The 11211-nt window shown below is 36.4% G+C and overlaps 1 protein-coding gene across 3 annotated transcripts; it reads left to right on the top strand.

Moving 5' to 3' along the window:
• The first annotated feature begins 2448 nt into the window (after positions 1-2448).
• On the top strand, positions 2449-8070 carry isl2a (ISL LIM homeobox 2a). 3 transcript variants are annotated; one of them, XM_051099434.1, is made up of 6 exons: positions 2449-2595; positions 2951-3140; positions 4040-4260; positions 5348-5631; positions 6361-6528; positions 7260-8070. In XM_051099434.1, the coding sequence occupies exons 1-6, from the start codon at positions 2538-2540 to the stop codon at positions 7374-7376; spliced, it is 1038 nt and encodes a 345-aa protein (XP_050955391.1). In that variant the 5' UTR covers positions 2449-2537; the 3' UTR covers positions 7377-8070. The 3 variants fall into 3 exon arrangements, with proteins under 3 accessions (XP_050955391.1, XP_050955389.1, XP_050955390.1); XM_051099432.1 differs by having other exon boundaries at positions 2452-2595; positions 3995-4260; XM_051099433.1 differs by having other exon boundaries at positions 2455-2595; positions 3995-4257.
• Positions 8071-11211: the final 3141 nt, after the last annotated feature.

The following is an 11211-nucleotide window of genomic DNA, read 5'->3' as shown; positions in this document are numbered from 1 at the left end:
GAGCCACGCCCCCTCTTGTGTATAAATCATTTTCTAAGAGCTCAAACGAGGTTTTCTTGGCGGATGTGTGTGTATAGTGTGTATATGTGTATGAGAAAATGAATAAGGATTAAAATGTTAGTAGAGATCGAAATAACTAATATAAGTGACTTAGCAGAGTGGGCGGAGACTGTGTGAATATTTAATTAGGGGGCGTGGTTTGATAGCTTTGATAGTCTGTGGAGCTTCTAGCTCAAGAAGAGTTGGCTTTAGCAGAGACTGTGAACATAACAGGATCTACTGGACCGAAGGCTACATTTTTTATGGCTTTATTTATGATTTTTTTATTATAAACAGTGGTAGGCTAATTTTCAGGAAAACGAATAAAGCGATTATTTTTATTATTTTTATTTTTTATTTTTTTGAAAAGCACATTTATGATTTTATGTAATTTTATGCTTTTATTGAACGGTCTATCTTGAGCGTTAAATGCTTCTTTTAATTACTAAATGCAAAAAGTCATAAATAAATAATCTCGTTTCTCTTTTGTCTTCAGTGTTTTTCTTTTTAATGACTTTATTTTGCACGTGAATACAAAGCATAAAATCTAAGCAGCTCAGTAAAATCTAACCATACATGTAAATCAAAATCAAGCATTTTAATATGAGCTTTTTTTCAGTTTTTTAGGCGTATGATTTTTATTAACGTTCTTTTTTGTTTGTTTTATTAGTAAATAATAATAAAGTCATTGGAAAGAAAAAAGGTGAAGACAAAAGAGAAACATGGAGATTGTTTATGACTTTTTGCATTTAGTAGTTATAAAAAGAAGAATTTAACGTTCAAGATAGACCTTGTTCAGCCTATAGCCTAATAAAATCATAAATGTGCTTTTCCGAAACAAAAACAAAAAAAGAAAAGAAAAAAGAAAGAAAAGCATTTAGCCTTCTACTTTATTCTGAGGCCTGTTTTATTCTTCGCCCTTTTTGTTCCATCTGATTAACTGATTGACCCGTTGGTTTGACTTTATAAACAGCCGACAGGACAAAAGGTTTTCGATTACGATTAAAGCAAACTACAACGCTAATATTGTACATACACGCTCAGTACATGCAATTTCATAGATGTCTCCTTTCGACCCCCTCATGGAGAGAACACGGTTTTTATAGTAAACCCTAAATTAAATGTATTTCTTTGCTGGGTTAGAGGTCAAAGTCAAAGGTGAGGTTCGACACGCGGTCACTCCGTGAGAGTAGAAGTGAATTCGCAACAAGACGACTCTCAACATGATTGTCCGAATAATTTTCAGGCTGCAAGAAACGAAATTATTCATTACGGTCGATTTTAAAATATGAATGTGTTTTAACCCACATTAAACATGCTGGAGTAGAAACGTTTATCTATAAATATGACAAAAATGGGCAGAATAAAAAATTAAGCTTAGCTAATGAAGAGAGAAGGACGAATTATTCGCAATATAGTTGCAGAGTTTAATTTAAGGTGCGTATCGTTTAAGGAGACAACAAATAACAGTTAACAGTTAATCACAGTTATAAGCACATTTGTGCTCAGAATAAGGCTACTTCTCTTGACATCTTTGATAGAAGCAGAAGCGATTAAATATATCCGAAGAATGTAGATTCCATGATTTTGGTAATTACGCGCATTCGCACAATGAAGAGTTAATAGATTAATCGGAAATAAAACACGTTTTATTCACAGTCAAATTAAACTGTCGAAATTCTTTAATACTCAAAGCCATGTTTTTAATAATACTTATCACTGCTGAAAATTTAGTATGTGAATGTTGTTAAATTTACCACATATTTAAATTAAATTATTTTATTATATTCTTTTTTAGACTCCAAAAGCTTGGAATGACAAAAATTTAACTGATTATGAACTGTATTATGACATATCATATAGTATGTAATGTTACTTTGATGTCCAGTAGGGGGCTCACTAGAACACATGGACTTAAATTCATATGGGTTCCTTTGTTTTGAGAAATGCTCATTTTTTTAAATATTTTAAAACAAATTAAAATATATTTTAAAATCTACTTTTATTTTGATTATGCAATAGGCTACTTTAATCAAATGCAGTTTATACCCGCAGATGTAAAATAAAACGCTTGTTATGTTCGTTCATAGCGTTCAACACTTGCGTGCAGTAACTGCACACCTTGATCTTAAAATTTAACTTAAACATTCCCTGTTTAATGCATTTCTGCTACTTTCTTGTTGGCTTGTTCGCGTGCTTGTTCGCGTGCTGTTTCACAGTTATGTTTGGACAAACAAAAGTGTGAGTTTGATCTTCAATTCTTCGGTATCCAATATTCAAAACGTCTCCCGAGGTCGGATCTCCGCGCCGGGCTGTTGATATTCGGGGGAGCGTGTGTCCAGGTTTGCATGTGACGTCAGGGCCCAGTGACGTCAGAACCAGTGTCTGTGTGTTGCTCTTCCCACAGGCTCTTCGGCCAGAAGTTATTAGTCAGCTCGGGACGAGGCAGTTTCCCATTCCATTTCCTCATCTGTAGCCTTCTGCCTTAACCCTCCTGTATGGTGGATATTCTACCCCATCCTTCTTTCTTGGGTGATATGGGGGATCATTCAAAAAGTAAGTGCTGGATGTTTATTTTACGTTTTTAAGTTTTCCGTCATTGCACAAGAAGTTTGAATATCGTTTATGCAAAATAGTTTGACTTTGCACCGTTTTGCAAATAACGAGTCAAAAGATAATATTACATTAATAACATTTATCATTTTCTCCTAAATAAAAAAAACCTGTTTGCAACAGTTTTTGGTGCAGACGAACTTTTATAATGAAATAAAACAGTGAACGACGTTTTGTGGTCTAGTGACATTCAAAACGATTGTGCATGCATGAAATACGAGCTCTCACGTATAATTTTGTATATTTACACGACGCTGGTGTTTTGCGGGATCGAATAATCCCTGCTTTCCATATCCAGAGAAGTCTGGAATCGCCATGTGTGTAGGCTGTGGAAGTCAGATCCATGATCAGTACATCCTGCGAGTGTCCCCGGACCTGGAGTGGCACGCAGCCTGTCTGAAGTGCGCAGAATGCAGTCAGTATCTGGACGAGACTTGCACTTGCTTCGTCCGAGACGGCAAGACGTATTGCAAGAGAGATTACGTACGGTACGAGCCACTATTTGTGATTTCACAGCTTTGGAATTTCGTCGAGGCCCCTTTTTTCACAGATTCTTGACCCAAACAGATCTCGAGATATGGGGAAACTCTGCAGTAACGTTTTTACTATGCACTAACGAGTAGAAAGCCTTCATTGCAAAGGTAAAAGTGTAGATTACAATTATATTATTGCATTAGGCTATGCTGTAGTATAAAATATAATACAATATTTCAAAAAATAGTTAAGATATACATAAAATTTTTTCAGCAAAATTCCAAGTGCATGTAAATATTTCATGGCTGGAGTGTTTGGTTAATATATTACAGTCATGTTTGATTTAGGCTTGCCATTCTTGTTTTCTAGTACCGGTGTTTGTTCAGTTTTGTTTTTTAAGTTTGCTTTGTAAAGAAATATAAATCCGTTGGTAACACTTTCCGTTAAGAGTATTTTTGGTGATGCATTATAATGTGTTCATTGTGTTTAACACACCTTATTATAGGCTATCAGTTGCATGCTCTAATAAATATATGAAACCTCAGATATAATACATTATAACCTAAAAGGTATATTTGTAAAGACTACAATGCACTAAAATAATTGTCAAACACTCAGTGTTAAAATGTATACTCATAATCTTAAATCTTTACCCCCAAAAATAAATGCGTAATGCGTAATTTCTTACAAAATATTCATGAAAGGATAAATGCATGTATTAGTGCTTTTAGGTATAAATGCTTTAGGAAAAAGTTGTCGTTGTGTTCACGATCCGTGTTTCTCGGCCTTGTAAAATCAAGCTGGGGTGAGTTGGACGATTTGGGAAACGAACACTAAAATAAGGAAATGTTTCTTGTGGAAATTCCAGATTGTTTGGGATCAAATGCGCCAAATGTAACATCGGTTTCTGCAGCAGTGACCTGGTGATGAGGGCCCGGGATAACGTCTATCACATGGAGTGTTTCAGGTGCTCGGTGTGCAGCAGGCATTTGCTCCCGGGAGATGAGTTCTCTCTGCGGGACGAGGAGCTGCTCTGCCGGGCAGACCACGGGCTGCTAATGGAGCGCGCTTCAGCCGGGAGCCCCATCAGTCCCGGAAACATTCATTCCAACAGGCCTCTGCACATCCCAGGTAGCAGTAATAATATTATTATTAATAAAATAACTAATAATAATTGCAATGGCCAAGTAACACATTTTAATATTCGAGGACTCGGAATGAATTACATAGCCTAATTCGGGTGCTGTAAAAACAACGATAACAGCTTAGGTATTATAACATCTAAAATGTTGAAGTGTGACAATAATAGGCCTGTTGTATATTATATAATATTATATAATATAATAATAATGTCGTTGTTGTTATAGTCGTTGTGAAATAACACAATTACGACTAGTGTGAGATTCCTGTCTTTAATTCTGTGTGTTACCGCTAATCAGCTTGTGAAACGGTTAACAGACTGAACCGAGTAGGCCAACTTGTGTTCTGTGCCTGTAGGGCAATTTAAAGATATTTGTTTTCGTGTAAAATCCCTGATGGCAGACTTGTAACTGGCTGAGATTGTTTGAGGATATTCTTGATTGAATTAACAAAACCTGAAATTAATCTGAAACCGGTTATTGACATAATGATTTGAAATTATGGCGGGAGCGTTTTCTTAGTTTATCATGCTTTAATAAATACAAATTTCCGTAATATCCTCTAAATCAAGAGGTCTGTTATTATAAACAGAATTTTGAGTGTTGTGTGTTAGCTTGGGTTATGTATCAGATATCAGAGTAGAAATGCCCTTTTGCGTTAAATACATTATTGATTATTTAGGCGTCAAATTTAAGTTTATATTTCGAGCCTTTTAGATCATTGGCTAAAATAACCGGTTTAAATGTTGAAATGCTTCGATACCTGGCTGACTTAAAGCTTAAACAGCATTAAACCAATATTCTGTTCGATTATGTGTCACTACTTAACCCTCTGATGGTACACTTATTGCATGTTATACTTTTATATGCTATGTCGATCCTTGAACATTTTGCAAATCCAGCAATGTTGAGAGCATATTGAAGGCTAGGGCTATGGTGTTTTGACTGACACGCACTTGGCTACAGACCGATGTGTGTATGCACAATTTAACCTTCAAGTAAGCGTGCTTTTCTGCAGTGTGTCTAAATAATGAAATGACCTCTTAAGACGAAAAGTGATTTATACGCCTTTTTATTCGCAGAACCTGTGCCAGTTCGACAACCACCTCACCGGAACCACGTTCACAAGCAGTCTGAGAAGACCACGCGAGTTCGGACAGTATTAAACGAAAAGCAGCTTCACACTCTCCGGACGTGTTATAATGCAAACCCGCGACCGGACGCGCTAATGAAAGAACAGCTCGTGGAAATGACCGGCCTGAGCCCACGCGTCATACGAGTGTGGTTTCAAAACAAACGCTGCAAAGACAAGAAGAGGTCCATGCTTATGAAACAACTACAGCAACAACAACACAACGACAAAACGGTAGGAATATTTTGCAACTCTAATGACTTTAAAAAATCTCTACAAGCAGGTTTAACTTATAAACTTGTTTGGGTGGCGACTCTGTACTCTTCAAATAAAGTTTATTCAATGGTTCTTTGCAGCACCTTAGCAGAGAACCCAGCTGTATTCATTCTTATTGAGCTGGCTGTAAGCTACTTTGGAGATCAAAAAAGGTTTTGATGTTACATAATAGGATTTTCGGGCTAGCTCTTGTTCTGTCGTTTCTTTTCTTTTTTTTTTTTTTTTTTTTTTTTTTTTTTTTTTACATCTGAACGATGTAGCTTTGCTACATGCCTATCTACACTTAAAAATAAAGGTTTCAAAGCTTGGTTTTCGCAGCAATGCTATAGAAGAACCATTTTGGGTTCTTCGGAGAACCTTCCATTGAACAATTCTTAAAATTAGCCTAACATTTTCTTAGCGTGAAGAACATTCTAATAAAGAACCTTTTCCCACTATAAACCTTTTGTGAAAGGTTCCATAAATGTTAATCTATCTATCTATCTATCTATCTATCTATCTATCTATCGGTCTTCACTAATGTGCTAGTTGTTCATATAAACTTTACAAATGTGATATCTTATGGGATTTTGTTGCGATTTTTAAAGATTATAAACATCTATGGATCTCCCTGAAGTGTTAAGCTTATTTGAAAACTGAAATGTGATAGCTATGTGTCGCTAAGGTATCTCTTCTACATTTCTGCAGAATCTTCAAGGTCTCACGGGAACGCCTCTGGTGGCAGGCAGCCCGATTAGACATGACACCACAGTCCAGGGAAATCCTGTAGAAGTTCAAACCTATCAGCCTCCGTGGAAAGCCTTAAGCGAATTTGCCTTACAGAGTGACCTGGACCAGCCTGCTTTCCAACAGCTGGTGAGGACTTCCATCCCCGAACAGTTACCAAGACCTATCATGCCGACTCTTTTTCTTTAAATCAAAATTATCAGTCATGCAAGGTCAACGTTTTTTTTTAAACAATACAGTAGGCTACGGATTGTTATACTGGCTTTAGGCCTACGTTTGGCTTTTATTTCAAATTTCATATTTTGCTAAATTTCAAGCAAGCACTGTAGAAATATATAAGACTAAAATATACATATAGCCGATTCATTTAACAGCGTTTTTAAATGTTTTAATAACCGCTAAAGTTATATTAGTTTGTTTGTCCGAGCACCAACAGAGCGTTCTCAGTTATGATCAGCCCTATATCAAGCGATACATCGACAAAATCTCTTTATTATAAATTTAGCTACATATCTAAAGTCTAAGAAGAAAACGATTGTATTTAAAACAATAACTGACCTTGTTGTAAGGGCGCGAAAATGCGTTCTTTGCGAATAAACCGCGGGAAATTTCCAACGGAATTTTCTATGAAAAGTTGAGCCCACACTTGTAACTTGCACACTGGTTGTTATCTGTAGCCTGTATATTGTCTGTTATTAAACAGCATGCCGAAGTTGTGTAGGCTTTTGTAAATGTCAATTGCAAATCCTATGTAAAACGCTGACATTTAATCAAATTCCGACCACAGCTGTATATTAGTCTGAGCATGCTGACAGCCATCGAGCAGCCCACTGATTCCCAGTTCTCCCCCCTTTCTGTAGGTGTCATTTTCCGAGTCGGGTTCGCTGGGTAACTCGTCTGGTAGTGATGTGACCTCTCTGTCATCGCAGTTACCCGACACCCCCAACAGCATGGTGCCCAGTCCCGTTGAGACGTGAGAGCCCACCGGAGACTCCTGCCCCAGCATGCCCTCACCCGCCCTGCATGAAAACCCATCACCTCACCGCCTCAAACGGAAAAAGGGATTAACCGAGATGGATTTAAACAGTTTGCCAAACGGAGGAGCCTGTCCAAGCGACTTTGGGGTTTCCAGACGTGTTACAAAACTGTTTTTAAAGCATTTGGACCGAATATTGAGGACGTCCAGCGGAATATGAACACATTATTTTGGTTTTGACTATGGACCACTGTCAACCTTACGAAACAGCAGTCTTAAAAGTGTTTATTCAAGACCATCATTGTGTAGCTTTATCAACAAGTGGTATTTTCCTTATAAGACAAAAATCAACTTTTTGTCTCAATGTGCATGATCTCTCCGAAGATGTATAAAACTGAGCTGTAAAATATTTTATCGTAACGAATGGAGGAAAGATTGTATAAACTTCTCGATTTAAAAAAGTAAGTTATTGTTATTTATTGTCAGGACAACCGTCCATACCAAAAATTGAGAAATTACCTAAATAAACGACGTTAAATGCTGTTTATGTCTGAGGAAGCCTGCATGCAAAGACAACCATATCATGTTACCTTTACATATCTTTTTATATTATAGCAAAAGACACTTGAGTTACAAAGGTGTACTGGTTACTGGACTGGAAATAACTGTCCAAAGATCTAGTAAAAAGAAAAAGAGCAACGTGAACAGAATTAAATACTGAATTACATTTCAGTGTCGTGATATCTGAATTTATTCTGTACAGAATTTAGACATTGTATTTTGCGTTTTCATTCAATTGTACTTTAATTTGAAAAAATAGTTACGTTAAATTATATTTTTCTTTTTTAGGTTATAGATACAGAGACGGGATATTTTAAACTACACAGAACCGCATTGTGTAGAATTTGTTGTTTGTTTTGGGAAATACGCTTCTGATTCTGCTCTTTCCATCCACGGTTATGAAACCTCTAAGACTAGCTATTGAGTACCAAAAGGTTTGCTGTCCTTAAAAAGAGACCGTTTTCGTAAAAGTGATGGGCCTATTTATAACAAACTGCTGGCCAATCACTAATAAATAAAGCTGCATTGACATATTGAGGCCATAACTTGATCACAGATCCCTGAACTGTCACATTCAACTCTTAACGGAGGCTGCGAATGAATATACATCTATCTAAAAATCGTGCCGACCGGATACTGAATGAGTAATTGAACCCCTCCCGTAGTAGTGATCAATCTCTTGTTGCTCGTAAAGCTGTGAGTCTAGACGGAGGACAGGGATCGGCGGCCGCTTATCTGCGCTCGGCATCACCTGCAAATGATCCACTGAATGGAAGCACAACAAACCCGAAGCCACCTTTCTCTTAACGGGACTCCCTTTCGGCAAACGCACCCTTGCATGTCCAGGGTTTATTTTCATTCCGAGTCAGAAGATAGCCACTGGACACCAGAAGATCAGATCAAAATCACTGCGGGCTGTTGTGGCAAGATAATCCTAGTTTGTCAGATAACCAAACTCTCAGCTATAAGACAGCGCTGTAGCCTAATCCCTGTTGCTTCAGTTATTTTTCTGCAATTAATTTAAGCATTTAAACATTGTTTTGCTGATAATTATAATTCAGTTGTTGCTTTTAATAAATGTTCGGTTTAAGAACCTGGAAAAACACAAAGGCAACTTGTGGCTTTTAGTCAATGTACAGCTATTTGATAATTTGATAATGTTATGCTAAACGCTAACAAACTCTTTTTGCAAATATGTGGATTTAATGTGTAGTAATTTTTTTTTTTTCCTGAAAAGCTAACAACATTATTAATGACTCATCCTGCACTACTGATTTTTGTCCAATCAAACGCTCTCTAAAATGACAACGGCCCTCCCTCCATCAATGCCTGAAAATGACTAGCATGTGGGAAATCATTCAGATATACCTATTTCTCTTTCCCGTAAGAGTGGGCGCAGCCATTTGTAAATTTTATGGGTCCGGCTTCAGGTCTCATCTATTTTTAGCTTTAAAAACACTTGTTTTGCTGCTTGATATTGCAAATTGGTGTGTCCATATTATTTTAATGTATTGTCTTAATTATGAACACATTGGTTTGTGGTGCAAACAGTTTTACCATTTACTGCACGTCGTTTTTCTTTTGGTTATTTCCCAATAGCGGACAATGAACCGGAAGTCTCACCCATACTTACTTCCGCGTTGTAGAAAAAGGTGGATATATTATGCAAAAAGCAACAGTGACTAACTTTAATATCTGCTCTTTTTAACTGTAAGTGTTATAGATACTCAGAAATATTGGTTAAATGTGTGGTTAATTAGCATCCTGTGTTAAGTAGCCTAGGTATTTTTACAGGACACTGCTAACATGACGTGTGTACTATGCCATTTTGTCCATAAAAGTAGTCCAACTACACAATACATACACAGGCTACATTCTTTATTAATAGTGGAGAATTAAATGCTTCATATTTAATATACTCTGAAAGAACGGGAATTCCGACGGAGCTATGTTTTGGCTTTCCAAAACAAGCCCTTCAATATGTCCCTTTCTAGCTTCCTGTTTCAACAGGAAATATGTAAACACAAAAACAGCGATAGTTATAGGATTAAACGGGGTATTTTTAGAAAATACACCCTAAAATCTTAAATCCTGTGTTGATAAAGTTCTAAAGACTATTCAAAATCTAACAGCAAAATCTAACAGCGGATAGTACGCGAATACAAAATTTACACAGGTTATTGAATTTTGAGTTATTTTTTTTTTAAATATCTATGTAATAAAACAATTTATAGCCACCTTTCCACTGAACAGTGGCGTTGTGTGAATGGCAATTCACGCAGGCGCAGAGCAGACAGACGCCGGAGCGCATTCTGTGTGAAAGTATTTCATTCTGTTTGCAAAGACAGACAAGCAGAACAAGTATTTAATTTAAACAACAAAAGGCTAAACGTAAGCTTTTGACTACTTAAAACCTTATAACTATTCTTTTGCTGTATTATAACTTGGTTAGACTACTGGTATTTCCTTCGGAAAATGTAAATGTAACTGCAGCTTGAAAAATGAAATGTAAACTATATCAAGCCACGTTTGATATAGTTCTAATTCTTAACAAAAATGTAAAGCATTTAAATTTCTGTCAAACGACAAATCTTAGATGATTTTTAATTTCTAAACAGTGTTCTGATCTGATCCTGATTACAGCCAATTAAATCGACTGAAATGAAGACTTCTTAAATAGATTCCGATAAAATACCTCTTGTGAATGACCACGGTCTGTCGACATTAGCGCTTATGGATAGTTGCTTTAGGGAGAAATAACGATTCAGATGTCATGACCAGAGGTCAAGAGCCGCATCTTGGTTCAAATTCCGCCACTAATTTAATAATTTAGGTCTAATCAAATAAACGCACACTTAAGCCAAGTTCATGTTTGTATAAAACAAATCTTAAAATTCTTCGCAAATTACAACTCCGTCCTTGTCTGTCATTTTAATTAGAAAAGTCAAGGTATTTCGCTAACCTTTAATTTATACATCTAAAAACCAACCTAAAACATATTTGACTCTTAAAGCTAAACAACCAACACATGTCCCTTTATGGAAATGTCGTCTGCTAGCTCATGCATTCATGTTTAAATTATTCCTTACAATTATTTTGAAAACTGTCACAATATAGACAAGCTCAAACCTTGAAATAGAACGAAATAATCTAGATCTAAATATTTTGGATGCTGACAACAGGCAAGAAATGTCAAACACACTCAGGGCTTTTCTTCAAGCATATTTTGTTTTTTTTTTGCCTCTTGTAAAAAATGTATTAACCTAAAAAATAAA

This window comes from Labeo rohita, chromosome 25, assembly GCF_022985175.1.
Source record: "Labeo rohita strain BAU-BD-2019 chromosome 25, IGBB_LRoh.1.0, whole genome shotgun sequence".
NCBI classification, from domain to species: domain Eukaryota; kingdom Metazoa; phylum Chordata; class Actinopteri; order Cypriniformes; family Cyprinidae; genus Labeo; species Labeo rohita.
This window is presented reverse-complemented; position numbering and strand designations above follow the sequence as displayed.